Here is a 27,999-nt window from a genome sequence, read left to right on the forward strand (position 1 = left end):
AAAGCTAATGGATCTACATCCTTCTACTCTTGTTTCTTATATACTTCCATAAACAAAAAGCAACAACAAATCCCAAATTAATGTTTAAAACTCATTATAAATTTAGATAATGTTAAATAGCTTACCACTAATTGCATCACAAAAAGAATTCAAAATAACAATCAATCATCATTTGACCTACTAATCCTAATCACCAAACCAAATCCACCTACAAACCTATTAAAGTAGTCTAGTAAGATGGGAAGTGTCTTGTCTTACACTATCCTGAAAATAAAAACCTTCTTTCATTCAAAAGCATGAGCAAAAAGAACACTCTTTTTATGTACCTATTACTGGTTGAATGCAGTATATATTCTAAACCCATGGATATGCTTTTATCTCGTCAAAAAATAGTAAAAATAATAATAAGCAAACAATAAAAAGAAAAAGAAGAAAGGGGGCCATTTATTGACCTGTTCCAGTCCATTAAAAATATGTATTTTTGGCAAGTCTTGTGTTGCAGAATCGTGTGGCCTGTGTTCCAATGTTCTTGCAAAGACAAGGACCATGCGAGGTGGGAACAATCATGCGATGCATCTAATACGTCACGTTGAGTTGACTCGACGTACAAATCTTACTTTAACTTTGCATGAAGAATCTGAGGAACCTAGAAATCAAATACAAAAATGGGGAAATCAATCTAAAAACCAAAATTGTAATGCAAGAGAGAGAAGGATATCAAAATTGCATTCACTACTGTATAAAAGAAAAACTGAACGTAAAACCAAGCTTTACCAGAGTTCACTTAATAAAACATGGTTGCGAGCTGTTGTATAACAATGTAAATGAAAAATGCAATGAAATTTGAAAGGACTCGATAAAATGGTGTAAATATGTAATTCAGGCTCATCAAACAACATGGATTACGTTGGAAAAAGTAGATGATCGAAGTGAAATGTTGAGCTGAACCCTTACCTGATGAGATAGAAAAGAAGTAAGAAGGACAATACGAAATAAACTGCAAGTCTACAAGTTCTCCACTTCGATTTTTGCTCAAAAACCTACAGAACATGTACATTGAAAACTTTGAAAAATTAGGAGGATGCATGGAAGTAGGAGACGTTTACAAGATCAAGGAATGTTCTATCATATTTCTAGGACTGGATTTTCTGTATCATTTTACTTTTTGGAACAATAATGTAAGTGCTGAACTTGCAAAAGCTCTCTCTATCTCTTCATTTTCTTTCTCCCTATAAAAGGTAGGTAATGAACAAAAACATTCCCTAAACATGACGAACTCAAAAAGGCTTAGATCATGTACCATCTTGAATCGATCCATGGTTCTTGACATTATACCCCTTGAAGAATCCATGCCATTTCCCTGGATTAGAATAAAATCCATATGAAGATGCTCGTATCATTTTCCACTGACAAGACACAAACAAATAACCTTGAAGAAACAACATACCATTCGGTCAAGTAAATTATTATGACTCTCCACTTCTTCGTGAATGTCACCTGTCAACTATTTCAAATAAAATGCATATTAAGAGTAAGTCGAAGTACAAAAAGATCCCTAATTCTTGTTGTATATATCAAGGGATGATGGAGCTATATAGTGATCATTTAAGCTGATCCACATGAAGTGAAGTGTTACTTTAAGTGCTATGTGATGAAATCATATATGTAAGTTTTTTTCCACACTGGAAAATCCAAGTCTCATACTTCAGCAATCCTCAAAAGTATTTCTATTCCTAGAAATTCACCATTGTAAGCAGTGAGAAACTGAAAATTACTATATCATTAGTCATTACAAGGAAATTTGGACCCATAATCTAAGAGTTCGCTTATCATTATTTATTAACTCCAAGTGTTCTACCACTATGTCCAACCTGAACATAAACTAACTAAACCCACTCAAAAGTCAATATTAACTAGTTCACTTATCCCAGAGCTCTCTAAGCACAACAGTCTATTGCATCAAAGGCACTTTCAGGCAAGAATCATACTTGAAATGAGCTCATTATAGTACTAAATATGGATGCTTAGATGCATAAATACAGCTGAAGAAATTCTCAAAGAATACACTTCATATCCATTTTCCTAATCATTTTTGTCTAATGGTTAAAGAATCTGAGGCAAAAGGATGAATCGATGAATTGCAAAAGGATCTGAAGCAATAAATTATGCGCATGCAGCAACGAGGAAACAGCTACAAGATCCCAATGCCAAAATGTTTGTTTATAATTAAAAAATAAAAATAAAAACAGCTTGCTAAGTAAAACGGCCAGGAGATTATAATAAAGGGAGATCAGACATAGATAAATAAATAATTAAGGAGAATTTCCCTGCTTAAAACTAACCCTCTTCAGAATAGAAACTCTATCTTCCAAAGTGAGGAGCGCTCTATCATTGTCATGCTCTTTAATTTCAACCGCAGAAGCGCTAGCTCTAAGACCACCCTCCTCAAGGTCATCAAAGAGTGCAGATCTAGAAGAACGGTGCTCTCTATGAACAAAATCGATACCAGTTATTTCAAATGAAATAAGATATGTGGTATAAAAAATGAGATACGAGTATTCAAGAGTAGTATATGTGTATAACAACATCTAATCAATAAAACCAAAATAGACTACGATTTAACTCCATGTTACCAAGGAGGAAGACGCAAAACGATTAATAGACCCCAACATCCAGAGTAACAGAACTGCGGAGATATTTCACCTCATTATGCTTTCATTCAAATTACTTCTCAAAATATGCACGAAAACTTAAAACCACGGCAGAAAATCTAATAATCATTTGCAGCTTTTTAATTCATCATAGGTTTCACACTTCTGTCTCGCGGTTATGCATCAAGATCGAAAACCACATTTTATCATACAAAATCGGTGCAATGACCTGCTCTATAGTTTAAACTCCGTTTTATCCCAAATTGCATCATTAAAAGCTCAAATATACGGCATACTCAAAATACAACACAAGATCAGAACCAAATTCATACAAAAGCTACCAAATATAAGATCACAGAAACTCCACGCGAGTTAATCAACGAATTGACAATAAAATAAGGTAATAATCAGAATTTCAGGCGCTAACGGAAGCTTATTCAGTTTAACCAAAAAAAGGTCCTCAGATCCAAATCATAAGTTCACATTGCAGCGGAACAATCTCATGAAATAATTAAATCACTTCAAGTGAATTTTGAGCGTATAACCGAGAAAAGAACTTGGAATTGACTAAAATTTCGGATACGAACCTTCTGTAACTCATCACGGGCTCAGTTCTGCGAAATGCGTTGCTCTTCCGCCACAATTAGTTCCAAATTGTACAGCAATATTAGATTTGATCGACGGAAAAATCCAATTGAGACAATAACCGATCGCGAGAAAAATCTATTCCGTTCGTGTACCGGGGAAATGAGGACAAGAGAAAGAAATCAGCACTGGCTTCGAACAAAATTGAATACCCTTTTCCTTCTATTCCCTTCCGGTGAGCGCTAAATCGAACCGCCTCTTTCGTATTTTAGACGAACTTAGCCCACTATATCTGGGCTCAACATACTTGATGAAGAGCCCATGATATTTGGGCCCATCTGAGTTTCAGCCCAATGTATGATAGCCCAACACGCACTTAATTAAGTCTTTTTAAGGTCAAAATATCATTTTCCGTTTCAATCCATTTTAATCCATATACTTTTAAATATCAAAATTTAATTGCTATACTTAAATAAATCTTAAAATTATTTTTTATTCTTGGTTCTAAGTTAATTTTTAAATGAAATTATTTAAATAATAATAATAACTCTAATGCAAGAAACACGAACCGAAAACAATTATATATATATATATATATATATATATATATATATATATATATATATATATATATACACATCCAAACCGACTATAATTTTAGGTACCTCGACTCCAACATGGATTGTTTTCACAATTGAATCTTCGAGTTTTTATTTGATCAAATTTAACGTTTGAGAATGTGATCGAACAATCTTATGATTCAAGGATGAATTTCTTTCTAAAAGGATTTTTTTTTTTTTTTTTTTTCGTTTTTGAGAACTTTTCTTTCTAATCTCTTAAAGAACGAAGAGCAAATATGTTAACTAATTGACGTATGCTCGAGATAGCTGGAAATGAGAAAGATGTTGGATGAATTGATGATGCACATGGGAGCACATTATGATGACCCAACTACATTGGCAAAGAAGCTTTAAGGCCACAATGAATGCAACTCCATCCATTTATCCCATTATGGCTACACAGAGCTGTGAAGCCCCAACATTCATTACTTCCAACTTTAAGGAAACTTTGGACCATTTTTCCATACTACCCATTTGACTTGAACATTGCTCTTAATATTCACTGCTAGGTGAAAATTTTAACTATACAATTATTACTTTTCACACGGTTATTTAACAATTTCTGCCAACTAGGTAATTTTTATTAGGCTCCCGAGTGGGAATTGGATTCAACCCTATCAACTTTCAAGTTCATGCCTAATAAATCAAAGTCAAACCCTTAGCTTAGCCACTTAAACTCTAGTGGCTAAGTGTTGAACAAAGGTTGTACTTTGTTCGAAGGCTTCAAAGAGAAGGGAGGCAAGCCGGCCTCCACTAAGAGGGTTGTTCAAGGGGCTCAAAGTGGTGAGTGAGTGTGTATGTAGCAGATAGGTAAGAAATATATTTCATCCATTGATTTGGCAATATATAGATATGGTTGTGATTTAAATACATCAAGCTACAGTTCTATATTTAAATTACAACCACCAAAAACATTTAAAATAAAAGAACGAATCACCGGTCGGGTCAGGTCGGGTTGGAAATGGGGAGAGAAACTAACAGTAGATCTATGAACAGGAGTTTGAGCACCAAATTCCCTAATGCAGCCTGATCGCTTCATGCAGAAAAACAGGAATTTTCCACCTGAAAAGCAAAATTATACTCAATCTTCTGCAAGTTCAAGACCAAATAAACAGCATTCCACAAGAACAGCAAACCAAAAGATCACTGTGTTTGGATTTGGAAGTGATAAAAAAGATATCAGATAAATGAATGATTGGCCACAAGTTAGTACTATACGGTGCGATTATTCGAGGCACATCGAGAAGAACCGTAAGATCCTACATTGGTTGAGATTGGAACGAAGCATTCCTCGTAAGGGTGTGGAAATCTCTCCCTAATAGACGTTGAGAGGAACCCCGAAAGGGAAAGCCCAAAGAGGACAACATCTACTAGCGGTGGGCTTGGGTTGTTACTAGTAGTATCAGAGCCAGACACTGGGTAGAGTGCCAGCGAGGACACTGGTTCCCCTAGGGGGTGGATCGTGAGATCCCACATCGGTTGGAGAGGGAAACGAAACATTCCTTATAAAGGTGTGGAAATCTCTCCCTAGTAGACACGTTTTAATAACCTAGTAGGGAACCCTGAAAGGAAAAGCCTAAAGAAGACTATACCTACTAGCGGTGAGCTTGAGCCGTTACAAGAATGATGACAATGTTTCATATCATTATGGATGCAAATGAGTGATTTGGATTGAACATTCATACCTCTCAACAGCAAACAGTGACGAAATGAAGTCCCCATCAGACAAATTCTTTCAGTGTGCTAAAGCTGCTCAGTATTCACAAGATGCATTGTTTCATAAGGGAAACAATGTCTTCAACTAAGATATGAAGCTTTACATTGCAACTGCCACTCCATACAATCTTCGAAGTCGAAACTACTCGCGCAATCCAGCAATGCATTTTGCTGATGCTCGTAACGACAAATGTAATTCAATCCAACAAGAAGCTCACATATGGCGTCCTCGGTTTTCTTGCAATCAGCGAAGTATATAGTTTGGATAAGCAAAACGTTAGTCCGTGTCACAATCTGATGTTGTTCGAAATTGCGCTCGCTTTGCCATCGAATCATGTTGTGTGCCAATGGAGCAAGCCAGCTCAAGATCCCGTCGAGTGTCTCCTTCCAATCGTGCGCAAGAGGAGCATCATATATGGCTAGGCTCTTAACATAGGACTTCAGATGTTTATTCAGGGATGTTCTTAAACTCGTTGGTAGCATTTGATACAAATCGTCCCGAGCTTCGTCTCCGACTAAATGAGGATAACGAAGCAACTTTTCTATGACAATAATGATATTTGCATAATGCAAAGCAAGAGCCGAGCCACCGACGGTCGAAACCGGTGCATACATAGGTAACCTGCTCTTGAATCCAAAACTTCCTCCATTGTTAGACATCACACTTTTGGCTTGTCTTTGCTCTACCCCAAATGGAACAGAGAACTGCACCTGACTGAACGAACCGAAATGACTCGAGCCACTATTCCTAATGCTACAACCGGAGATTCGACAGCTCCGATCATCATAACCGTTCTCGTCCTCCTCCTCATCCATCTTGGAAACTGAACTACTCAAACTGAGACAATCCATCAAAAGCCTCCCGGGATTGGTTCCGCAAGGGAAATTGAAGTCATCAGGTGTAAACAACGGAACCTCGCCTCTTCTTGTGCTAATTTGAGACTTGAAACTCGACCCTCGTCTCGGTCCAGGGCGTGACACACGCTTCGATTCCAATGACTCTGAACCAATCTCAACATCCTTCTTGAGAAAAGAGTCTCCAAATACCAAATGAATCCTTGCATAAACAGTACAAACAGTTCTAGCTAGCAATTCAACAACCTTATCAAATGTTTGGCTCCAAAGAGAAATCTCTTTGAGATGCCCCACGTCTTGTTTCTGCCATATAAGCTTCTGTTCATAAGCTTTTCTACTCTCTTCATGTTGATTATTCTGAAACTTCTTAGCAGCCTGTTCCAATTCATTCAAAACCTCCATTTCAGTGTACAAATTGGCCGTAGCATTCACAAACCTCTCCATTTTCTTCATCATCCCTTCCATATCCTTAACCAAAAACCCCAATTCCTTCACATTTATAACTCCATTAATGATATCCAAATACACATGTTCAAAACCCTGTAACGCAGGTTGAGAACACTTCTTCCCAAGCCTAGAAACCACATGAGCCACTCGGTTCAAATCCTCGAGCTTCTCTGCAACTACAAGCTCGAGAAGATGAACCTCATCAAAGGACACGAGATTTCTAACTCCATCAGAGCTCAAGATGTCGTTCTTGAGCTTCGAAATGGCCGAATCAGACAGGGATTTATGAAGGTAAATCGTTTTGGACATTACATTAGCAACTTCAAAAGAGAGAATACCGATTGTTTGCTTAGTATTGCTCTTATTCTTTGAAGGTTCGAGAAGGACTTGCTTGAGATTAGCGCTAACCTGGTTCCCCATTTTCACAATCCAAGGCTCTGCAACCATTGCTGCTCGTCAATTCGAACAGAAACAGATCTGGGTATCGATGAAAACCCAGTAGAAATCGACCCTTCTGAGAGTTATCTTCGAAAGCGCAACGAAATTAGATTGAACCCAAGTGACCTGCAGATCTGAAGAAGAAGAAATTAGAGAAATTAGAGCAAACCCATTAGATTTGATGAAGATTGGGAAGAATCGAAGAGTTGGGAAGTGGAAAATCATTGATGGGTTTGCATTAAAGAAGAGGAAGAGATGATTACTGAGAGAGAATTCGGAGGTCGAAGAGCGGCGCCGAACAGCTCATTGAGGAACAAAACCCAGAAGAGAGGGAGAGCGATTGGAGGGAAAAAAAAAAAAAAAAGACGCACTCTGTGACTAATTTTGAAGGTCAAAAACGTTGAAGAACAGTGATGTAGTTGTAAATTCACGTTCTTTTGACTTTTTTTTTTCTTTTCTTTTTGAAAATTTGGAAAAATAACCGAACTTTTTAGAGCAATTGAATTTGAATTTGATGAAATTAGTTTATGGCGATATTATCTCGTCCTTGTTCGTCCATTTCAGAAAGTTTAGTGAATTTTTTTTCAAGTTCATGTCGATAATGATTTGGATAATCCCAAACGTTTAAATTATGAGCAATTACAATTTGAAAAGGTTAATGATCTTGTTCAACTGTTCCAAAGATTTTTCTAGCCTTTTAAGCTTTTTTGACTTTTTTATTTATTAAGTTATATTTATACAATTTATGATTATAAAATATTAAATTAGAAACTCTTGAAATGTAGGAGACCATTTTTACTTTTCTTTAGCCAATAACTAAATTTATTTTCAACACTATGTAACTTAAGTTGTATTTGTAGAACCATTCAAGCTTGACATGATCGATCATGCTCGTGGAGTGATTCGAATCTCAAATAAGTGTTATTGTCTTGAAATTTTTAATGGTACTAGATTTGGAAGGTTGGAATGATTTTGATTAAAAAAGTGATATGATTTTAAGTACACCCATTCCACCCCTTCCATCATAATGTCTGAATGCCTTCAAAAGCATGCCATGTATGAGTTGGAACTTTCTTTCTTTTTTTTTTATTATGGAACAACTCAAAAAGAAGAAAGGACAAAAGCCCTAAAAAAATCATTCATCCAAAAGGAGAGATTATAAAATGTTAAAATCACTTCTAGGTTGGGTTAGTTGAAACTTTTTTTTAATTTTTTTAAATTAAAACTTAATTGTTCGAGTTATAAATTTGTCAGTTCAAACAATTTTGGTTAATAAATAAACATCGACTCAACTAAATTATATATTTTATTAATTGGGTTGATTATATTTACTAAATTATTAACGATTGGATCCATTCAACTCAATTTAGTTTTAATTTTCTATTTATATATTTTGGAATAAGCTTTCCCAGTTCACTAAGGGAAACTCGAATTTTCATACTGAAAAACATATATGGTTTGATGTTCCTGTATTCGTTATGTTCCTTGATCTTTTGTGTAGCAAATAATACGTTCTAGTTGTTTATCATGATCCTACTCCTTATAATAATAACCCTACCTACTTAAAAGACCCTTCGAAAAGTCCTCTCCCCTTCTCCCACTAACTTCAAATGGAACGAGTGAGCCTTGAACAATTGATTTCTAAACTTTTTAAAAAAAATCTTTTTAACCATCAAGAAGAAAAATAAACTTCGACAATGGAAAGGAACATGAAGAACGTGGGTCCTTTTCTCTTTTAAATCTATAATATTTTTTTGAACATAAGTTACTATTATAATTTTACTGAATTTAGATATTTCAAAGTACAAAAACCAAAATGAAATTGTGAGATCCCATGTCGATTGAAGAGAGGAACAAGTGTCAACTAGAACATTGGGCTCTGAAGGGGTAGATTGGAGAGTAGAACAAAAACATCTTTTATAAAGATGTGAAAACCTCTCCCTAATAGACACATTTTAAGACAATATCTCTTTGCAGCGAATTTATTCTATGTCTTTGGTCAAAAGTAGAGATGTTCATAGTGGGATTAGGTATAAAGGTTTTAATGAAGAACAAGAAAAAGTTAGTGAAGGAGGGGTACACCAAATCACTATGCCCATTCATTTTTCCTTGGCAAAATAGCAACCAAGTAGTGACAAAACACAAAGTGGGGGCAACCCTTTTTGTTTTGTGATCATCATCAATCAATATTGCTACTACACTAGCATGTATCATCGCCCTTTTCTTTCGATGCCTATCCCGACTTATCTATTATTCTATAACATCTGATTTACAAGTCTCGGATTTTAAAAGGGTGTCCTGTATTCGAGTAACTAGCATTTAGGTTTCTGAGGTTCTAGGTTGGGATGATGTCTCTTTTGTCCCTACCGTCCAAATTATGTTCAACAGTGATGATTATAATCTTTTTTTTTTTTATTCCTTTCAAGTTGATGTGACATAAATATATATTAAGTATATTAAATTAAGATGTTATTTGTCACCTTGAGACAGGTAGAACCAATCTGACCATTTCAAGTTTAGTTTGTTATATTTGGAATGTCTTATTTACTGGTTACTAGATATTAAATTATCAATCGGCTCTAGGTTTGAAAAATGGTAAAAAAAACCCGAGAAGTGAAATTTAACATTAATTCTAAAAAATTAACGAACAAAAGCTCAGACACAAGACTCCTGCTCTCGTACCATGTTAAATTATTAATCAACTCAAAGATAAATATAAAATTGAATATTTAAAGACATAAAATATAGAATTCTAAATTTTTTAAATAAATTTATGAAGAATTTCACGAGAACGAAAAATGAAAAAGAAGCGGAGATGGAGAAGGCTTCTTTGTCCTATCTCGTTCTGTGGACATCGTTATTCTCAAACATAGAAATTGCTAATTCTTAGTTCGAGAAAAAATTGCATTTTTCCATCTTAGCTCAACCCAGAGTTCTATCTCGTCTCAAATCTAGTTCGAGTGATTGTGTGGATGTATTAGTTTTCACATTATCAAATAATTAATAGAACGCATCATGTCGGTTATGTTAGGATTTCGTGAACGAATATTAATTTTAAAAATTAAAATAAATAAAATTCAAAATGTAGAATTAAAGTTTGGTGAGTAAATGATATAATATTTGGAGGGTACAATCAAATTTATTTTAAAAATAGTTATTATTATAATAATAAGAAGAGATTATATATTTAAATGAGAGAAACAAGAGATGGTTGAAATTGGGTGTTTTTTAGTGGGTGATTTAGAGCAAAGCATATTCTTGCATTATGCTAAATTCATAATTTATAATTTAAATTAATAAATCCGTGTTTTAAGGGAATATTCAGAGAATATATATTAAGAAAATTGAAGGAATAAATATTGTTTATTAAAATATAGTTTGAATGCTTTTTATATTATTCTTGTATTGCAGCCCGCTCCTTTTTTTTTTTATTATTATTGTTTTTTTTTCTTCAGAATTTTGAATATTGACCATTCAAACCATATCAAAATCTTTTATGAAAATAGAAACATCACCTTACTAATATGGGTACACAATTATATATCTTTATTTTTTTTTCGATATAAACAATTAAAATAAGAAAAGAAATAAATAAAAATTACGGGATGTTTGACTCTCTGCTGCGTAAATAATGTTATGTATTTAAGTGTCGTGTTAAGCTTGATAATAAAAAACTTATTCGGGGTTCAGTGTTTTAAACTTGAGAATCAGAGAGTTGTGTTTAAGATACAATGTTCTAAACAATTAGTTTTTGCCGTTTTTTTCCTCTTATTTTTTAATGGATGTTATGTTGTAAAATAGATCAATTTGCTTTCACGAACCAGATCTTTAATGCAAAGTATCGTCGAATTACACCGTTTTTCATATCATGCGCTAGAATAGGAAGGAAAATTTCAAACATTTCTTCCACGTCAATGTATCAAGTTAAGTCATTCTCGTGAGTGAATCAACATATTCCCTTTCTTAGTGTTTGAAAATGGGTATTGAAGATTGGATTATTAATTTCTTTTAACTATTTAAAAAATTCTATTTATTTATTGGATATAAAATATTTAAATATTCACATAACACAATAATTGAAATATGGCTAGATTCAAATTTTTAGTTTTTTTTTTTTTTTTAAAAAAAAGATATTAGATAACTAAAATAGAGGAAAATGGAAACGACGTCGTACAACTTCTACTCCACATTGGAGCTTAAATTATTGTTGAATGTAATATTTTAATAAGTAAATGTGAGTTGAATTTATTATTTTTAAAATATAATTTCAATCTAAACGTTATCAGTGTGGTGAGGAGTTCGTGACCAAATAATATAATAATACAATATTAGCGGCAGGTAAAAAAAAAAAAAAAAAAAAAAAAAAAAAAAAAAAAAAAAANCAAATAATCAAGTGTGTTAAGCATAAGATCTAATCCATAAGCTCGTCAAAAAGAGACCGTTAGATCTACAGACTACAATTCTTCTGATTACAGATCCAAGTCGAGTTTATTAAAAAAAGAAAAAAAAAAGGAAGAGAAATCTAAACGGGTACGAATGCTCTGGGAGCCCTAGAACCCGAATCGTAATGAAAAGGCGCCGCCGGATGCTGCCATTTCTTAAAAACTGGCGGCTTCTCCGGCTCCGATTCTTTATGATGATGATGATGATGATGATGAGAAGAAGAAATCGCTCCTGAATCGGCGGTCCAATTTTGGATCTCTGTCGGCGACGATGGCGATACGAGCGGCGATAGGAGAGGGATGGCGACCTTCCAATCGGAGCGGCTAATTTGGAGGGAGGCTGGAGCCCGGCGCTGCAGGCGGCTTGGCTGCTGCTTCCGGGAGGCGGTGGCGGAGGGTCGTCTCTGCGATTCGGCCATGGAAGGTGAAAGAGAGAGAAAGAAGGGATTGGGAATTAATGGAGAAGATAAGGAAGAAGAGGAAGAGGGGAAGGGGTAATTATAGGAGACAGAGGGAGGCATGTGGGAGGCACGGTCTGTGTCATCCAGTTGGTGGAGCGTGGAATAACGGGCTCCAACTTCTTCTTTTTTTTTTTTTTTCTTAAATAATAATAAATAAATAATTTTTTTATATTGTATAATTAATATTTATTTTGAGGACGTGTATTTTGGAAATAAATATTTAAGCAGTTAAATTTAGGAAAGAAAATCTTGAAGAATTTTTAAAAATAAATTCCTTAATTATGAGGAGAAAAAAATACAAGGGATTGGAACCATTGCTTTTTTGACCAATTTATTTTATGGTTGAAAATATTTTATGAAATTTCTAAACCATCCCTATTAAAATTCAAACTTCCCCCTGTTTTGGTTTTTTTCTTCTCACGTTATTTTAACAAATAATTCAAACAAAAAAAAAATATTACACAACATTCTCGTGTTCTAATTTTTTTTTTTCTAGATTTTTACAGAAAATTTAAATAGGGTTTAGAAGCCAACTGTGAGATACGGAAATCGGTTGAAAGGGAAACTAAACATTTTTTTGTAAGGTCTGGAAACCTCACCTCAGTAGACGTGTTTTAAAAATCTTGAAGTGGGGCCCAAAAGATAAAGTCTAAAGACAATAATATCTACTAACAATAAATTTTGTGTGGTTACACCAACTCAATTTCATGGGTTTAAGTTGGATTGGATTGGTTGATTTATTTTTTTTTTTTAATAATATTTATTCACAAGGAAGGTTACATTAATAATTAGAATTTCATAAATTTTAAATATAAAACATTCCCAAATTACAACTAACACTAACATCAACATCTGTATATAAAAATTTAAAAAGTAAGATATGGTTTGGTTAAATTATAAACTCTGTACGTTCATAATAATCTTAAAAATATGTATGATTAGAGTCGGGTTTGGTTTGATCAAAAAGTTCGAGCCCGCAAATCAATTTTTTTTTTAATTTTTCAAAAAAAAAAAAATCCAACTTAACGTTTAGAAATTGAATTTTAAAAATTGAACATTGAGTTGGATAATTAAAGTTGTTTAGACCACGTGAGCTCCACTAATTTTTCATCTTATCTAGTTGATTAGTAATAATTAAATAATAATTGTCATGGGAATTGATGCCTTACAAAATACAGATTTAACACGTGGCAGACAAGGGTGACGTAAAACAGGAGGTGACAGGTATGATTCCGACGTGGCATCATTTTGACTGGTCTCAACAACGTTGCGGCGGTTTTAGGAATAATGACGTCAGATTTTAAGGAACATGGTCAAAATGAGAACCTCTTAGAAAGCAGAGATAAGAGGACACGTGTATGGTGGATATTTGTTTGATCGAACGCCACTGGTTAAGAATAATTTGAAAAGAAAAGAACGTTAAAATATATTAAATGACCCTTCAGTTTCTACTTATTTTCAAATTGGCCCTTGTCTTTTCAAAATTTCATTTTATCCAACCGTATTAAAATTTATAAACAAAAAAATTGATGCATATAAAATTAATATTTACCTGACAGAAATGAATTTTAGAAAAATTAAATGTAATAGGAAGAAAATTAATATTGATAAATTTCATCTTATAAGAAATTTGCATAATTTAATTATAATAACTAAAATAGAAAGTAATACCGATATTTGCTTTTTTTTTTTTTGTTAATTTATAAATTTGAAATAATTATTTAAAATTTTATAGGGTATTTTTAAAATATGAATTTTAGGATTTGTATATTTAATTGGAAGATAAATAATAATAGGGTTTAAGCTCATTTTCTTATAATTGATAGTAAAAGCTAGCACGTGATGATAAACAATTATTGGGTGTTGTGTTGAATTATGAAGTGGACTAAATTTAACACTAAATTTGACCAATATTTAATTGTGTGTATTTTGTAGACCTTTGAAAAGTTGTTGAATTGGTGTAGGGAATCATGATATAAATAATAATAGACTGCAGAAATCCTCAATAAATGAATCAAATATTAAATTACATAATTGGTCCCTATAGATTTGCATAATTTTGATGTAGTCCATGCTTTTCCAAGCTTTCAATGGGTCCTATATTTAGTGTCAAATTCAATAAATATATATTTGTATGCTTATGTGAATTGAATCAATTTTCAATTAGTCCCTAATTGATTTGGTAGTTCGTTTTTTCTCTAAATTTTTGCTAATTTGATATAAGTTTTTTTTATCCATTACAATGTAAAATTAAATTAATTAAGTCGTGTTGGATATAACTATTTTGTTTTAATTTTAAAATTTGTGTTGGATATAACTATTTTGTTTTAATTTTAAAATTTATACTGTTTCGTTAAAAAATATATATATATTGTTATTAATTTTTTTCATTCCTTGTTTGTATTCTAAACTAAATTTTAAAACAAAAAATCAAATTTGAAAAAAAAAAAATTAAATGGGCAATTACATGTAGAAATCAAATATAAGAGGATAAGCCAGAAACTACTTATAAATATGACAAAATTTTAAATCCAACAACGTAAAAGGATAAAAATGCCCATAAGCTTATCTCACCTAAAGACCTATTAATGACACGTGTCTATTATTAATTTCGAATTTTCTATTAATTTTATCATTTATTTGACTTTTTTTTTTCTTTTTTCTATTACTCATTTAATCTCAATGATAATTTAATATAGATGTAGTATTTTTAACTTTTCCTTCTCTTTAGCTTAGAGGTATTTTCAGTTAATTTTAAAAACCTTTTAAAAATTTTGACTTTAAATATAAAAATAAAATAAAATAAAAACTTAAATTTTTTATTGATATTTTTTTATTTTTGAACTTCGATTGAAAATTTTGATAATTTAGTTATGTTTTTGAGAATTCAAATAATTTAGTTACAAAACAATGTTTGTATGGAAGGGGTATATACCAATAAATAAATATTTGGAAGGGAGAGGACTGGAGGGTCGGCCAATTGGGCCAACCCTATGAAGTTTCCACAAATTATGTCGGCCATATGTCTAGATTGCCATACAGCACTCACTCGTTGTGAGCGAGCGCGGCATATTTAGCCAACCGACCCTTTTAAGTTTCAACTTGTTTGTCAGCCCATATTTATACAAGTCAGCTCCCTCCCCCTCCATTAGCCTTTCCGATGTGGGTCTTTCGCTCTCCCAGTTCCCCTTCCTTTTTCTCTCTATATTTAGAACTTAACATTATAGAAATTGTGTATTAGCAAATTACATGCCTTATTCAATAATTATAATTAATTTAAGAAAATAATTATAATTATATATTTTTATGGCAGAAAATTTAGTAAATTTTTACCATCTATTAAGAAAAAAATAAAATAAAACACAAGTCGAATTAGATTTTCGTGCCCTAAAACATCCTTTCTGAGTAAATTGAGTTAGATTAATTTGATATATTATCACTTCATTATGAGTGGTAACGATAAATGATTACAAGAAATTCATGAGGGTTCCAACTTGTAACACCTGTTTATTGACCGCTCGAATTACAGGTGTTACTGCTGACACAGATAATTTGCTTTGAAAATCAACCATAAAACATAACATTAGTAAAACATGTGAATCACGTTATTTACAATCAATCATCATAAAACCATATACTTTTTACAACTCAAAATAACCAAAAGCACACGTACATAAAACAGACTCAGGAAATGATGATTCGATTTAAAAACGTGTTCATTGATACGAGACTTCTGTCAAGATATCCTTAGATGATTCTCCAAAAGAGTTATGAACATCGAAAACGATGCATATCGACGTATAATTGTGCAAATAAGGTTAACTGAACAAAAGATTCTAATCCTCATAAAACAGTTTGAATGGAGAAAAACATATATGCTTAAATCCCTCCATATCCATTTGACAGTCAAAAGAGGACTAAAATTCCTAAATGAGTAAACCTATGATTACAAAAAAGGAATTATAAATAAGAAGCTTTGTCAAATCCCAATCCAATCCAATCCCATCTTTCCACCTAAGCCCCGACCCGGGCGAAGGGAATTGAAAGGAATGATTTCGAGTTGAAGTAGTGGTTTCTCTTACATTTCTAGTTTGTTTTGGCTTTGTGTGCCTTCTTCTTCTGTTGCCTCCTCGAAATCGAGTTCTTCGTTCCGATGAAGAAGAGCAATGCACCAGCAAGTGCGACGTGCTGCAAAGCGAAAACGAAAAACGAATCATAACCCAGAAGAAGGAAGCTTGCAGGGAGATGAATGAATTGGCTTAGTGTAGAAGTACATCAATTAGATGAACTGACCAATAAGAAGTCATTCAGTAGTAGGCTATATTGGGAATTCCCACGGCCATAGTTGAAGAAATCAAATAGAATTGGGCTGCTAATTGCCAAGTAGAGAAGCTGCATACAGATACCAACTTTGGTGTTATAGTGGGAAACAGAATCAACTGCCAAGTAACGAAGGCGTAATCAAACAGAGGCAAATACCAGAAGATAAGCTCCAATCTGACTCCCAAAAACAAAGAGTAGCCCGCCAATGCCTTTCAGAGACAGGAATGCAGCAACTAAATGGGAAACCTATAAAATGAACTCGCATGTGAATACGACAGCGAAAAAAGTGAAGTGGGCCGAAATAGTCTAGGCCCACTGTTAGCAGATATTGTCTTTTTTGAGTTTTCCCTTCCGGGCTTCCCCTCAAAGTTTTAAAACGCGTCTACTAGGTAGAGGTTTTTACATCCTTATAAGGAATGTTTTGTTCCCCTCTCCAATTAATGTGCAATCTCGGGGCCCAACGTCCTCGCTGGCACACCGCTCAGTGTCTAGTTCTGATATCGTTTGTAACAGCTCAAACCCACTGCTAGATATTGTCCTCTTTGGGGTTTTCCCTAAAGGTCTTAAAACGCGTCCACTAGGAAGAGGTTTCAACATTCTTATAAGGAATGCTTCGTTCCCCTCTCCAACTAATGTGGGATCTCACAAAAAGTATGAAGACTCGGTTCATTTCACAGAAGAAACAAAGCTTACATCAATGAAAGGAAGGTTGAATCCAAATCTAGCAGAGACGTTTGACCTAAGAGTGTTCAACTTTGGAAGCAATTCCTTTGCAGCAGGTCCACCATCAGTGCCGAACTCGTTGAACCTATACATAGACGCCTTATCAAGATGGACGTAAATGCAAAAAATTGGACAATGTTCTCAACCAAATTATAAGCCAATAGTTTATGAAGTTAATGTAGAAAACAATAATTACAGGCACACTAGGCTTTAACAAGAAGCAAGCAGACAACATAGAAAATACTTTATTTCAGTGTTTGTTAGACATGTTACGTTTCTTTTATTCCATTTCCCTCGATATAACCTCAGATTCTCATAGAAAAAAAAAGGAGACAAGACATGTAACAGCCTAAGATATTGTCGTTTTTGGGCTTTCCCTTTCGAGTTTTTCCCCAAGAATTTTAACACACAGTCTACTAGGGAGAAGTTTTTACACCCTTATGAAAAATGTTTCGTTTTCTTTCCCAATCGATGTGGGATCTCATAATCCACCCCCCTTCAGGACCCAGCGTCCTCGTTGTCACTCGTTCCCTTCTACAATCAATGTGGGATCCCCCCAATCCACCCCTTGCTGGCACACCTCCTCGTGTCTACTCCCCTTCGGGGCTCAGCTTCCTGTTGGCACATCGCTCGGTGTCTGGCTCTGATATCCTTTGTAATGGCCCAAGCCAACCGCTAGCACATATTGTTCACGGGCTTCCCCTCAAGGTTTTTAAAACGCGTCTACTAGAGTGGGGTTTTCACACTGTTATAAAGAATGCTTCGTTCTCCTCCCCAACACATGTAGAATCTCACCAAACATATTCCATTTCCTTTGCATACTACTTTTTGTGGTCACTTTGAATCACGTTTGACAAGAAACCCATGGCTAGTAGGAGAAATGGGAAGCTCCTAGGATCAGCGTTGTTAAAATAATTATTACCATTGACGAGGCAAGAATAGCACAGATTGAAGAAACAAGCAGAACATAAATCTATCTAACACAACTTAAGCAACACTACACTTGCATTGCCCAAAGGTGAACACTGAAAACCTTCGCCAATTTTTTCGTAATTAAGATTGATTCCTGGAAAAAGGATTTGGAAAGGTACCATCTAGCTGAAAACACAAAAAAATGAAATCAAGAACATACAACAATCTGGAAAACAAATTATCAGACGATGCATAATTCAAACGATCAAATATCAACAACGACCCAAAAGTAAAGTGGGTCCTCAAGAATCATCTAAAACTGCAGCTTCTTAACAACAATTCGTCAAAATACCCAATATTCCAAATCGAATCTCAAGAAGCGATAGCTCAAAATCCAAGTTGCCAACAGAGCTCGCAAGAAAAACGCAATAAAAAACCTTGCAGTCCACACTAATACACTCCGATTAAGCCTTCGTTTATCCCTCAAACCCTTCAATTTCTGAAAACGAAGAACGCCCACTTACACTCCGATTTCGAAAAGTAGATTCAATCAACAAAAAGACTATCAATCCCAAAAAGAGAACAATTATCTGAACCAATAGAAAACTAAAATCAGTTAAAACACAAAGCCAGTCATCTAAACACAGCATCAATTACAAACCCGAGATATGAATGATAATCGGAAACAAATAAACAGAAAGATGATTCAGTTCAGAGATTACTTTTGCCAGGCGGAGAGGATGAAGAGGGAGGCAAACAGTAGCCGACCAAGGAAAGAGAAGAACCCCATTTCTAGAGAGAGAAAAAGGATTAATCAAAACCTTGTAGAATCCAACCAGAGGAAATTATAAGAGAGACTAAAATGATAAAATTAAATCTACTCGCTAACATCAACGAGGTTTTGGTTTTAAAATAAAAAAAAAAATTTATTTTGACTTCAAATTCATTTCTATTATTAATTTATAGTTAATTTTTTTAAACAAGCCGTCCTTAGTTCAGTATTTTCTATTTTAATTTTATCCTATATCATATTAACAGGTTATTACATATTTTTAATTAATTTATAAATTTTCTTTTTTTACCGTATTACTTTTTTTTTTTATATTTTTTTTTAACCTTTTAAAGTAAGGAACTTTTGAATCTTTTTTAAGATAATGATATTTTTAATTTTTAGAATTTTTTAACTTATGACGCACAGTGTAAGTGGGCTAAATTTTTTTTTTAATTTAAAGGTGTTTTTAAAACTAACCATTGCTATTATTATTTTGACTACAAAATCAACGTGGAAGAGAGAGAATTGAAGGGTCTGCTAATTGAGCCAAATTATGTCGGCCATGTCTAAATACTGAATCCACTTATTGCAAGCGAGCGCGGTGTCATAATCTGCAATATGATTGTGACCCGAGTAAGTCATCGAGGACGATGACTAAGTTAAGTGGGGGAGAATGTCACAACCTTACTATGAAGAGAGTAAGTTGTGACCCTCACGCCATGACAAGCAAAGGGGCGTCCCGGGCCCATGCCGAGTCATTTACGGATACCGTACCGGATAGCGGGTGTATGTAGCAACCTCCAACACGCAGGCTAGGGCGCAATACCGACACACTCGTGCCGTCCGGTACTGTCCTTCAAAAACCCATTTCAAAGAAAGTCGCCCGAGACACTCGTCTCGGCACGCTCGCCCACACTGTGACACACGTATGTGCCACAGGGTAGCTCACTTAGGCCACAGGTCCCAGGGGTGGTGGAGAGCTAACACCATGGTACCCCTATAGTACATTTTGAGCCATTTTCATTCTAGCAGGAGTAACATGATTTTCGTGAGGTGTCATACGGTGTCGTGCATTGTCCGTCCAATGTCCGATCGACACCAAACTTGGCGAGCATTCATATTTCATATGGACGGACTTAACTCCCGAACCGCATGACCAAATTCCTTCCGGAACCTCGACTTTTGAGGTTAAGGCCCGGGGCCCTACCCGGCCCTTCAACAAGCCTATCTTGTCCTTCATGTCTATGCTGATGTCTCTGTTATGCTTGTGTCTCAACATGTCTTCAATACCCACTTTGCGTGGTGGTGTGTTGGATGATGCATCGTCCTCCTCGATCGCATCATGGCATTCTTCTACGTTGGCCCGCATATGGCCGGATGGGCGTCTCTTGAGGGACGCCCCTTTGCTTGTCATGGCGTGAGGGTCACAACCTACTCTCTTCATAGTAAGGTTGTGACATTCTCCCCCACTTAACTTAGTCATCGTCCTCGATGACTTACTCGGGTCACAATCATATTGCAGATTGTGACACGCGGCATATTTAGCCAACCGACCCTCTTCAATGTGACTAAGAGTGTCAGCCCATATTTATACAAGTTAGTTCCCTCTTCAGCCTTTCCGACGTGGGACTTTTTTACTGTCCCAGTCCTGTCTCTATATTTTAACTTAATTTATAAATGGTGTATTACCAAATTACACGTCTTATCCAATCATACAATTTAGGCTTGGATTTATAATTAATTTAAGAAAATAATTATGACTATATATTATTATCACGATAAAATTTAATATGAATATCAAATCTATCATATTTTTTAGCGTTTGTAAAATGAAAAAGAAATATATATTTACTGTTTCAATTATAATTATTAATAAAATAATTATAATTAATCGCCAGCCTCTTAATAAATATGTCATTAAATAGATCACAAAAAGAGTTGGAAGTTATGAATACAAATAAAATGGGAAAGGACATAAGAACATGTATCATTCAAAGAAGACCAAACTTTCACTAATTATGACACAATTTAATGCCACCTATTCAACAATCCAATTTCATCACCTACCCATTATTCATTATTATCCATCAATTTATTTAAAGGTAGAGTGGGATATAAGGTAGAATTAATTTATTAGGTTTCCCATTATGTTAAATATTTTAGTAAATATTTTTTAAAATTTTTAAAATTAAATTTGATTAAATAATAATAACAGTAATAATTTTTGTGTAAGAAAAACTGAATGTGAACAAATTTTTGGAGAAGTTAATAATAGAGACGATTTTATTAAACAAAATAAAAAATGATTAAAAATATATATAAAAACTAAAATAATTTATATATTTTTTTTTCATAGATTTAAAAAGATAAAAATGAATTTTTTAATGAAAAAGAGAGAAAAGTGTGGAGAAATAGATTGGGTCAGCTCAGATCTCATCTTAGCCGTTCAATCCTAAAACGTAAAGTTTGGGACGGCTACTCTCTTTACGTGATTTGCTTCGTAGCTTAGTTGTATTTCCAGTTATTATTGGCATAATTATTGAAATAATAATAATAATAATAATAAAATCACACCAATAATTCATAGTTTTTTTCCACTATCTTTTTCTTTAATCGGTGTGAATCTGATTTTTCCAAACTAAAGCTTTTACTTTTTTTTCGAAAAGAAAAAAATAAAGTCATTGACACGTTAGTTCCACTAAACACCTTCAAATATAAAAAATTTAAAAATTCCAGCTCCAATAAATTCAACTTATAGGTTAAGTTATCAATTAAAATTTCGTATTTTAACTCGAATTTTGACAATTATTATTAATTAATATGACGTTAAAAAATAAACTAAATCTAATACTTTATTGTTATTTATAGTTTATAAATATACTATACAAATATGTTTTGATTGAATTACTTATTTTTTAGGTGGCGTACTAAATAAGTTTTAATTAAAAATATTGGATAACAGTCATAATTTCATGGAAGAAATTACCGAAGGGTAATATGGTAAATTACATTAAAAAGGACGGATATGTAAAAAAAATTCCGTAAAAGCCACGTACGCTCTCACTGGCTCGATGAAACTGACACATGGCAAACTTATTGCCAAATGAACGAATATGATTGGCTGGAGAAACGTGGACCGCAAGAGGTGGTCAATACAGTCAATTTCGAAAGCGAGTACGGATAAATTCCACAGTCGCGCCGAGTTTATATTTAGGCAGAGGAGCGTGAGAGAGAGAAGCAGAGGAAACGAAAGGAGACGGAAGGAAGTTTTCAGACAGGAAAAGAAAAAATCTTTTTGTTTTTTTTTTTTTCCTGTTCTTTTTATTCTCCTCTTGTTTCGGGCTCGAGATCTCGGTCGGAATCCGAATCGGTATCGGAATCGGAGTTGTTTGTTATTGAAGAAATGGCGTTTGTTTCGTTCGTCGGAAGAGTTCTCTTCGTCTCGGTCTTTGTTCTCTCTGCTTGGCAAGAGTAAGCAACTCAGATCTACTTTAATTTGTTGCTCTTTTGTCTAATCTGAAGTTTCTTCAATGGAAATTTGAATATTCGGGTGTAGGGTCACTTTCTAAATGTGTGTTGAGAAAACCCTGATTTAGGGTTTTAGTTGATGAACTTTTAAATTTTGAAATCATGGTTGCTACTGTTGTTTTGAAGTCTTGTTAGCCTTGTTTCTTCCTGTTATGTGTTCAGATCTGTGAGTTGAAATGACAGCGTGCTTAGTTCTTCGTTGATTTTTGGATTTTTTTTTTAGATAAGGGATCGACAAAATTGTTTTGGATCTTGATTTGGTTTTTGTTTGTTTAGTTTCAATGATTTTGGTACTGATGGAGGATCAGCGGCCAAGTATCTGAAGCCGAAATTCAACGTTTTCACTCGCAATTTCGAATCTCATACAGGGTTGAATTTCCCAAAAGTTGAGGTGAGAAAATGTTGTTCATCAGTTTCTCATTATTTCTTAATTTCAAAGTGGCATTCTGAGATTTGTTGTTGGGTGTATAGATCTTACATCTTGTGGCTAGTGCGATTGCGTTGAAGGGCCTTGGAAGTCTGCTGTTCATCTTCAATAGCTCCATTGGAGCCTTTCTACTGGTATGTATGATAATGATATCTAGTTTTTGAAACCAATGGGTTGAATTTTGTTGAATGTTGGTGGTGTTCTTGGTGGGCAGATCTTGCATCAGGCTATTGCTACACCGATCTTGTACGATTTCTACAACTACGATGTGGAGAAGAAGGAATTCAACCAACTGTTTGTGAAATTCACTCAGGTAATTGAACACCATGAATGATGAATCATCTGATTGTTACAATCCAAACGCTGACATGTTTTGGGTGATACGATTGTTGCAGAATCTGGCATTGTTGGGAGCATTGCTGTTCTTCATCGGCATGAAGAACTCGATTCCAAGGAGACAAGCAGGGAAGAGGAATCCCAAATCAAAAACATCATAGATTATTATGATGAATCAGCTGAGGAGAGGGAGGGCGGCGCATGTTTTTTTGTTGTCTGTAGGACTCTTTTATTAGCTTAACACTCATATGATGATCCTCTTGTCTTTGAATCTTTCATTTTGGTTTGTGATATGAACTTGAGGATGTTTTCTTGTATTTTCGAGTTGGGGATTATGTGATTGTAATGAAATTTATTTCACATAAATTTTAAGTTTCTTTCTGTTCTTTTTCTTATTAAAAAAAAAAATAATTGTATTAGATGAACACGCATCATATGGTCCACTTTGGTTTGGGCTTCTCCAAAAGGCTTGGTACCAATGAAGAGAGTATTCTTGGATTATAAATCCATGATTATTCTCTCAATGAAGAGAGTATTCTTGGATTTATAATCCATGATTATTCTCTAAATTAGGAGGAGGCTTGACTTCTTTTCTTTTGGAGTCCTTTGTTCGACATTTGAGGATTCACCCATCTATTGACACAACTAAGTTTAGAGCATGACTCTGATACTATGTTAGACGAACACGACTCTCCACAATGGTATGATATTGTCCACTTTGAACTAAGTTTAGGGCATGACTCTGAAATCATGTTAGACGAACACGACTCTCCACAATGGTATGATATTGTCTACTTTGAGCATAAGCTTTCATGAATTTGCTCTCGACTTTACAAAAAGACCTCACCTCGCCAATCGAGAGAGTACTGCTTGGTTATAAATCCATGATCATTTCCTAAATTAGTACGTGGACACTTATCATCCAGCACTAATAAATAATACATTTTTGTATGATTCTATAAAATCCTAATCTTTATCCAGAAAAATTAATACCGATCGCAGCGGTCAGTAAGGGTACTGCAAAAAGCTCCCTCAAGAAACAAAAATGGAGACGGCGGCGGAAGGTCGGAGTTCGGCGGAGAAGCATTCCGTCAACCACGCCTACGACCGGCAAAGAGAATTGAAAGCTTTAGACGAATCAAAATTAGGCGTAAAAGGACTGGTGGACTCGGGCTTGACGAACCTCCCAAAAATCTTCCTCCACCAAAACCAGAAGTCCTCCTCCACGGCCGCCCTACCATCCGACGACTCCCGTTTCACCATCCCCATCATCGATCTTCACTCAACGGCCCAAAACCCCCAATCGCGATCCATCATAATCGACCAAATCCGAGACGCTTCCGAAAATTGGGGGTTCTTCCAAATCCTTAACCACGGCATCCCCTCAACCGTCACGGCGGAGATGCAGGCCGGAATCCGACGGTTCCACGAGCAAGACGACGAACAAAAGAAGCAATTCTACTCTCGCGACTACACCAAAACGGTACTCTACAACACCAATTTCGATCTCTACCAAGCCCCTGTTACAAATTGGAGAGACACACTAACCTGCGCAATCGCACCACGAGGGGCTGAACCCAAAGACATACCCTTAATCTGTAGGGACATAATCCTTAATTACACCAAAAGGGTACTCGAATTAGGGAAGACCCTATTCGAATTGGTGTCCGAAGCTCTAGGGCTCGGCTCCAATCGGTTGAACGAAATCGGCTGCAGCGAGGGACTTGTCCTGTTCGGCCATTACTACCCAGCCTGCCCTGAACCAGAGCTCGCAATTGGAACCAGCGACCACTCCGACAGCAGTTTCTTAACAGTGCTTTTACAGGACCAAATCGGGGGGCTTCAAGTCCGCCATGATGACCGGTGGGTTGATGTCCGGCCAATCGACGGCGCGCTTGTGATAAACATCGGCGATATGTTACAGGTGAATTGAAAAGGGTAATGGGTTTGTGATTGAATGTTGGAGTTTGTTTGGGATTATTGAATTTGTTCGGTTGTTTTGTTGTTGTAGCTTGTTTCGAATGGTCGATTGAAGAGCTTGAATCATAGGGTGATGGCTAAAAGTGAAGGGCCGAGGATATCGGTGGCGTGTTTTTTCAGGTACCAGTTTCCGCCGGAGAGTGAGAGGAAGGTTTATGGGCCGATAAAGGAGTTGATTTCGGAGGAGAAGCCGGCGGTTTATAGAGAAACAACGATCAAGAACTTTGTGGCGCATTATTATACTAAAGGGCTTAATGGGGTCTCTGCGCTTGAACAGTTCAAGCTCTGATCGGAGTTCTAACAGTTGGTTCTGGTATATTATCTTGTGCATTTTTAGAGACTTTTATTTGCATACAGTTTACTAGCTCTTTATTTGGGAAGATTAATATTTTACCCCTGATCATATGCAACTCGATCTGAGTTATGAGTGGGTTACGAACTTTTGCGATTGTGAGGTCACGCGTAGGTTAAAGAGGGAAATAAATTTTTTTTCTTTTTATAATGTGTGAAAATCTCTTCTTAGTCGAAACATTTTAAAATCGTGAGGTTCAAAGCGATACGTAACTAGTCCAAACAGACTATATCTGCTAACGGTAAGCTTGGGATAAAGTAGACAATATCTGCTCACCGTGCGCTTGGGCTCTTATAAATGGTATAAGAGTCCTGCACCAAGCAGTCGCTGGCTCCCAAGAGAAGTGGATTGTGAGAAGAAGGAATGACATTCCTTCCTTAATGTGAAGAATTCTCCCTAGTGAACAAGTAGCGGTGGGCTCAGTCACTAGCCCCCATAGGTGTGGATTGTGAGAAGAAGGAACGACATTTTTTTATAAAGGTGTGAAAACTTTTCCTCAGTGAACAAATCGCGGTAGGTTTGGACGGTTACAAATACTATAAGAGCTAGACCGAAGGGCATAAAAACCTCTCCCCGATGAACTAGTAGCAATAGAGTTGGAGAGTTACAAATGATATAAGAGACATGACACCCAAAAGTGAACCAACCAGAATTCTTTCTCCATGAACAATGAAGGAGTAAAGGATAAAATAATATCCACCTCACATTTGAACTCAATCCTAATTCTCAAATATCCCATTTCTGTAACTCCAACAACACACAGCAAAACAGAGCTGATTTTCCTTCCTTAGATTTCTTACTCAAGTTCGATCGTAATGGCGGCCATTAAAACCGAGTCACTCAACTCGAGAAGATCCCAGTTGGAAGCGTTCGAGAATACAAAATCCGGCGTGAAGGGGCTGTTGGACGCCGGAATAACCAAAATCCCGTCTATATTTCACTGCCACGTCAAACCACATACCAACACCGCCGCCACAGAGTCAGAGTCGAGTATTCCGATAATCGACCTCCACGGCAGCGTCGAAGAGGTGGTGGATGAAATCAGAAACGCTTGCCGGAAATGGGGGTTTTTCCAGGTGGTGAATCATGGGATTCCGGTGGAAGTTCTGGAGCAAATAATCAATGGGGTTCGTGGGTTTCATGAACAAGATCCAGAGTTGAAGAAACAATTTTACGGCCGGGATCGTACCAAAAAAGTGAGCTATTTTTCGAATTTCGATCTGTTCCAATCGAAAGCGGCTAATTGGAGAGACACCCTTTCTTTTTCCATGGCTCCCAGCCTTCCCCTTCCCGAGGAGATCCCTCAAATTTGCAGGTAAAAGTTCATAAATTTGAAACAAAACCCACTAAGAAAATGATGATTTGGAATGGATTTTTGGCAGAGAAATAGTGATGGAATACACAGAGCAAGTGAAGAAATTGGGATTAACTCTGTTTCAGCTGATATCAAAGGCTCTTGAACTTGGAGATACCCGTTTGAAGGACATGGGCTGCGCAGAGGGGCTCCTAATGTTAGGCCATTACTACCCAGCCTGCCCCGAGCCTGACCTGACCCTTGGCACCACCAACCACACCGATGTGGCCTTCATTACCATACTTTTACAGGACCAAATCGGTGGCCTCCAAGTCTTCCATGACAATCAATGGTTCGATGTCCCCCCAATGCATGGAGCCCTTGTAATCAATGTTGGAGATTTCCTTCAGGTAAGTTCTTTTTAACTAGAAGTCCAACATTGATTATAGAGGAAAACTACATCGATACGAGAGAAACAAGTATCCGTTAGAACGCTAGCCCTGAAGGGAGGGTGGATTGTGATATCCCACATCGTTGGGAGAGAACAAAACATTTCTTTCTAAGGGCGTTAAAACTTCTCCCTCATTTTACAAATCTCGAAGGAAAATAAAAAAGAAATATAAAAAAATGACAATATCTAGTAGCGATAGACTTGGGGTATTACTTACTTCGTGTGTTTTTTAAACTTTAGACAAAGTTAGTTTAGATACAATATTGAAAGTTTAGGTAAATGATTTGAGACTATATTAATATATTGTTTCGTTGCTCCAGCAGATCATTTCGAACGATAAAATGGTGAGTGTGAGTCACCGGGTGGTAGCAAAGGAGATAGGGCCAAGAACTTCAATAGCAAGCCAGTTTCGACCATACATGGGGAAGGATGTGAATAACTTGAAATTGTATGAACCGATTAAAGAGCTATTATCTGAAGACAACCCTCCAATCTACAGACAGGTCAATCCTAAAGAATTTATAGAGCTACACTTTTCAAATGGGCTTGACGAGTGTTCTAAATTAGACTTGTTTAAGTTGTAAAATGTTTTCCGTGAAACCAACTTTCATTTGTGTATTTAATGAGTTACTTCATATTTTAAAATATTTACGGGCATATTGAATTATTAGGCACACTATTCAATT

At 35.5% G+C, this 27,999-nt stretch overlaps 7 protein-coding genes and 1 non-coding gene across 9 annotated transcripts; 3 read left to right on the forward strand and 5 right to left on the reverse strand.

Moving 5' to 3' along the window:
- Positions 1 to 265: 265 nt before the first annotated feature.
- Positions 266 to 3,473, reverse strand: LOC111778196 (bet1-like SNARE 1-2). The gene is made up of 6 exons (XM_023657886.1): positions 3,239 to 3,473; positions 2,343 to 2,487; positions 1,448 to 1,504; positions 1,301 to 1,360; positions 955 to 1,040; positions 266 to 646 (listed from the first exon to the last, which is right to left on the reverse strand). The coding sequence occupies exons 1-6, from the start codon at positions 3,250 to 3,252 to the stop codon at positions 619 to 621; spliced, it is 390 nt and encodes a 129-aa protein (XP_023513654.1). The 5' UTR covers positions 3,253 to 3,473; the 3' UTR covers positions 266 to 618.
- A 1,192-nt stretch (positions 3,474 to 4,665) lies between these two features.
- LOC111778137 lies at positions 4,666 to 7,341 on the reverse strand. The gene is made up of 2 exons (XM_023657801.1): positions 5,542 to 7,341; positions 4,666 to 4,918 (listed from the first exon to the last, which is right to left on the reverse strand). The coding sequence occupies exon 1, from the start codon at positions 7,319 to 7,321 to the stop codon at positions 5,654 to 5,656; it is 1,668 nt and encodes a 555-aa protein (XP_023513569.1). The 5' UTR covers positions 7,322 to 7,341; the 3' UTR covers positions 4,666 to 4,918; positions 5,542 to 5,653.
- A 4,363-nt stretch (positions 7,342 to 11,704) lies between these two features.
- LOC111779176 (uncharacterized protein At4g14450, chloroplastic-like) lies at positions 11,705 to 12,258 on the reverse strand. Its single transcript, XM_023659260.1, has one exon. It carries the CDS (start codon positions 12,171 to 12,173, stop codon positions 11,835 to 11,837), a length of 339 nt encoding a protein of 112 aa, XP_023515028.1. The 5' UTR covers positions 12,174 to 12,258; the 3' UTR covers positions 11,705 to 11,834.
- A 2,922-nt stretch (positions 12,259 to 15,180) lies between these two features.
- Positions 15,181 to 15,308, reverse strand: LOC111779428. The gene has a single exon (XR_002812694.1). It is a non-coding gene; the product is annotated as a U11 spliceosomal RNA (small nuclear RNA).
- A 662-nt stretch (positions 15,309 to 15,970) lies between these two features.
- On the reverse strand, positions 15,971 to 19,032 carry LOC111778204. The gene is made up of 5 exons (XM_023657893.1): positions 18,896 to 19,032; positions 17,232 to 17,346; positions 16,695 to 16,784; positions 16,509 to 16,607; positions 15,971 to 16,403 (listed from the first exon to the last, which is right to left on the reverse strand). Exons 1-5 carry the CDS (start codon positions 18,961 to 18,963, stop codon positions 16,302 to 16,304), a joined length of 474 nt encoding a protein of 157 aa, XP_023513661.1. The 5' UTR covers positions 18,964 to 19,032; the 3' UTR covers positions 15,971 to 16,301.
- Positions 19,033 to 22,167: 3,135 nt separating this feature from the next.
- On the forward strand, positions 22,168 to 23,612 carry LOC111778423. Its single transcript, XM_023658229.1, has 5 exons — positions 22,168 to 22,416; positions 22,750 to 22,864; positions 22,945 to 23,034; positions 23,115 to 23,213; positions 23,296 to 23,612. The coding sequence occupies exons 1-5, from the start codon at positions 22,349 to 22,351 to the stop codon at positions 23,395 to 23,397; spliced, it is 474 nt and encodes a 157-aa protein (XP_023513997.1). The 5' UTR covers positions 22,168 to 22,348; the 3' UTR covers positions 23,398 to 23,612.
- Positions 23,613 to 24,189: 577 nt separating this feature from the next.
- On the forward strand, positions 24,190 to 25,636 carry LOC111778424 (1-aminocyclopropane-1-carboxylate oxidase homolog 3-like). Its single transcript, XM_023658230.1, has 2 exons — positions 24,190 to 25,160; positions 25,248 to 25,636. Exons 1-2 carry the CDS (start codon positions 24,282 to 24,284, stop codon positions 25,503 to 25,505), a joined length of 1,137 nt encoding a protein of 378 aa, XP_023513998.1. The 5' UTR covers positions 24,190 to 24,281; the 3' UTR covers positions 25,506 to 25,636.
- A 251-nt stretch (positions 25,637 to 25,887) lies between these two features.
- Positions 25,888 to 27,989, forward strand: LOC111778426 (1-aminocyclopropane-1-carboxylate oxidase homolog 1-like). Of its 2 annotated transcripts, none has more exons than XM_023658231.1 (3): positions 25,888 to 26,883; positions 26,951 to 27,272; positions 27,634 to 27,989. In XM_023658231.1, exons 1-3 carry the CDS (start codon positions 26,384 to 26,386, stop codon positions 27,895 to 27,897), a joined length of 1,086 nt encoding a protein of 361 aa, XP_023513999.1. In that variant the 5' UTR covers positions 25,888 to 26,383; the 3' UTR covers positions 27,898 to 27,989. The 2 variants fall into 2 exon arrangements, with proteins under 2 accessions (XP_023513999.1, XP_023514000.1); XM_023658232.1 differs by having other exon boundaries at positions 25,903 to 26,883; positions 27,637 to 27,989.
- The last annotated feature ends 10 nt before the right edge of the window (positions 27,990 to 27,999 follow it).

The sequence above is a fragment of the Cucurbita pepo genome, chromosome LG17 (genome assembly GCF_002806865.2).
Source record: "Cucurbita pepo subsp. pepo cultivar mu-cu-16 chromosome LG17, ASM280686v2, whole genome shotgun sequence".
NCBI lineage: Eukaryota > Viridiplantae > Streptophyta > Magnoliopsida > Cucurbitales > Cucurbitaceae > Cucurbita > Cucurbita pepo.